Here is a 2411-nt window from a genome sequence, read left to right as displayed (position 1 = left end):
GTGCACATGTGCACTAACTCTACTCTTACATAACTTGTTTACCACAGACATGCTGAAACATATCCAGCCGGATATGAGGTGAGAGGACCTGACTAAACTTACTCCATTTTCCTCAAACGTTGTTTCTGGGAAAATGAACTACTATCTATCTATCTATCCACAGACATTTTTATATCTGTAAAAAACTATGAATTTACACTATCTTTAAATACAATCCCAAATCACAGTTTATACTATTATTATTCCTTTTTATATTTCTAACTTTTCTTCAGTAGTGAAAATGTTGGCTCTAATTATCCTCACTGCTTTGACTTGTTTGATCAATCCCTCTGTGTAAAACCAATCTGCTGTTGTCTTTGCCACCTACACTCTCTTTGCAGACAAGATTTTTAAACACCCCACAGCTGCATTAGCCCTAATACCACTTGCCTGTCTATTAGTAGGAGGAGGTAGTCTCCACATCCTGCACTCCCATGTGGGGACACTCTCCTCAGTCCACTCTACTTTCAACACCCCATGCTGGGCTTTTCTCTCCACCCCACACCATGAATGCCATTTCCATACGGTGTGGGCTCCAACACCTAGTGCAACACCTCGGCTTTCTCCTTCTCTGTGTTGCATGTTTTTTCTCATGAACCTGCTTGGGTCAAATGTCCTAAACCCAGCAATTAAGAACTGCTTTATCTTAGAAACTAGAAGAATTTGGTGATGTAGGAATATGCAGGTTTATGGAGTGATCCAGCAACTCAGAAAATATCTGGCATGGAAATGTGTAATGACACAAACAGCTAGGTAAGTAGCTGAGAATTTTTGGCTTATGACACAAACAGCTAGGATATGCAGGTTTATGGAGTGATCCAGCAACTCAGAAAATATCTGGCATGGAAATGTGTAATGACACAAACAGCTAGGAAAATAGCTGAGATTTTTCGGATTTGGAGGGAGAATATCCCTGATGTTAGATGGCCTAGATGGAAGTGGTGAAAAAAGTACTCAGAACTGGAGAACAAGAATCACTTGTCTAGAGATGACAGGTTAGTGATGGCATATACCCTCCTTGCAAATCATCACACTATATTTTGTAAATTATATTTTTATTTTTTTTCTTAAATAAAATAAACACATAAATCCATTACATATCTATCTGTTTTTTATTCTTATACCCGACTACATATTTGGTTGGAAGTGCTGATGATTTACCATTTCAAGGACTTTAGGGAATTAGACCAGAAGAACGACTCCCTGGTTTCAGTAAGGTCCATAGGGAAATGCAGGGAATTTTAAAATTTCTTGTATTTTCTGTAGATGTGTTTCTCTGATGAAAAGCACACAAGAAAAGCAGGTCATGAACCATAAAGACAGCAATATAATACTCTACCCACAGGACAGCGGAACAATTCTGTTCCGTGGCCCCCAGGGAGAAAGTCTTCATCTACAGGGAAATTTGTGCTATCATAGTCAGTCTCAGGACACCTCGGCATCTGCTGTGTTATTGAGATAAGTCATGCTTGAAGCTGTGCAGATTTGCATGTTCCCAGAGCACAGCCCACTGTCCTGAAGATTTATTCACAGGCTGGTCATAGCCTGTCCAAGAGCCAGTCCCAGGGAGGGCACAGCATAGACATGAGGAACCCCACTCAGCTCCTGGGGCTCTTGCTGCTCTGGTTCCCAGGTAAGGAGGGAGAATATTAGGAATTTACTCATTCTGTGATGTCAGTACCAGCTAGCTCTTCAGGAAGGTCCCCTTATAACATGATTAATTGTGTGGATGTTTGTCTTTATGTTTCCAATCTCAGGTGCCAGATGTGACATCCAGATGACCCAGTCTCCATCCTCCCTGTCTGCATCTCTAGGAGACACAGTCACGATCATTTGCCAGGCCAGTCAGGGCATTAGCACGTGGTTATCCTGGTATCAGCAGAAACCAGGGAAGTCTCCTAAGCTCCTGATCTATGCTGCATCTAATTTACAAAGTGTGGTCTCATCAAGGTTCAGTGGCAGTGGATCTGGGACAGACTTCATTCTCACCCTCAGCAGCCTGGAGTCTGATAATATTGGAACTTATTACTGTCAACAATATAATATTAGACTCTGAAGAGAAACCTCTCTGCTTGCCCTGGTACAGCTGCCTGAATGCTTTTTACTTTGTCGTTAGAGCAGGTACCATAAAGCAAGATGTTGGAGAATTCAAGGGAACAGGTTGCAGTGAAGGGCTCTTGGACCATGAGCACCTGAGATACACCTCATGCACCAAACATAAGACCCCCTTAGCTGCAAACAGTCTTGGCATGGGAGAACCAGCAGGAGAATAGAAGAGTTTTGCACGCCCTCTGCACAACCAGACGTGACAGAAGAGAAAGCTGAATGAAAGCTCATCCTAATTCTCCCAGCTTTACCCACATTTGTTCATC

At 42.3% G+C, this 2411-nt stretch overlaps 1 gene segment (V, D, J or C); it reads left to right on the top strand.

Annotated features, from left to right (window-relative positions):
• The first annotated feature begins 1623 nt into the window (after positions 1-1623).
• LOC103582017 lies at positions 1624-2095 on the top strand. The segment is given in 2 exon segments: positions 1624-1672; positions 1797-2095. Coding segments are annotated over 2 exon segments (348 nt in total).
• The last annotated feature ends 316 nt before the right edge of the window (positions 2096-2411 follow it).

This window comes from Galeopterus variegatus, unplaced genomic scaffold (genome assembly GCF_000696425.1).
Source record: "Galeopterus variegatus unplaced genomic scaffold, G_variegatus-3.0.2 Scaffold14634, whole genome shotgun sequence".
NCBI lineage: Eukaryota > Metazoa > Chordata > Mammalia > Dermoptera > Cynocephalidae > Galeopterus > Galeopterus variegatus.
Note: the sequence above shows the minus strand (reverse complement) of the source record. Positions and strands in the feature narration are given on the sequence as shown.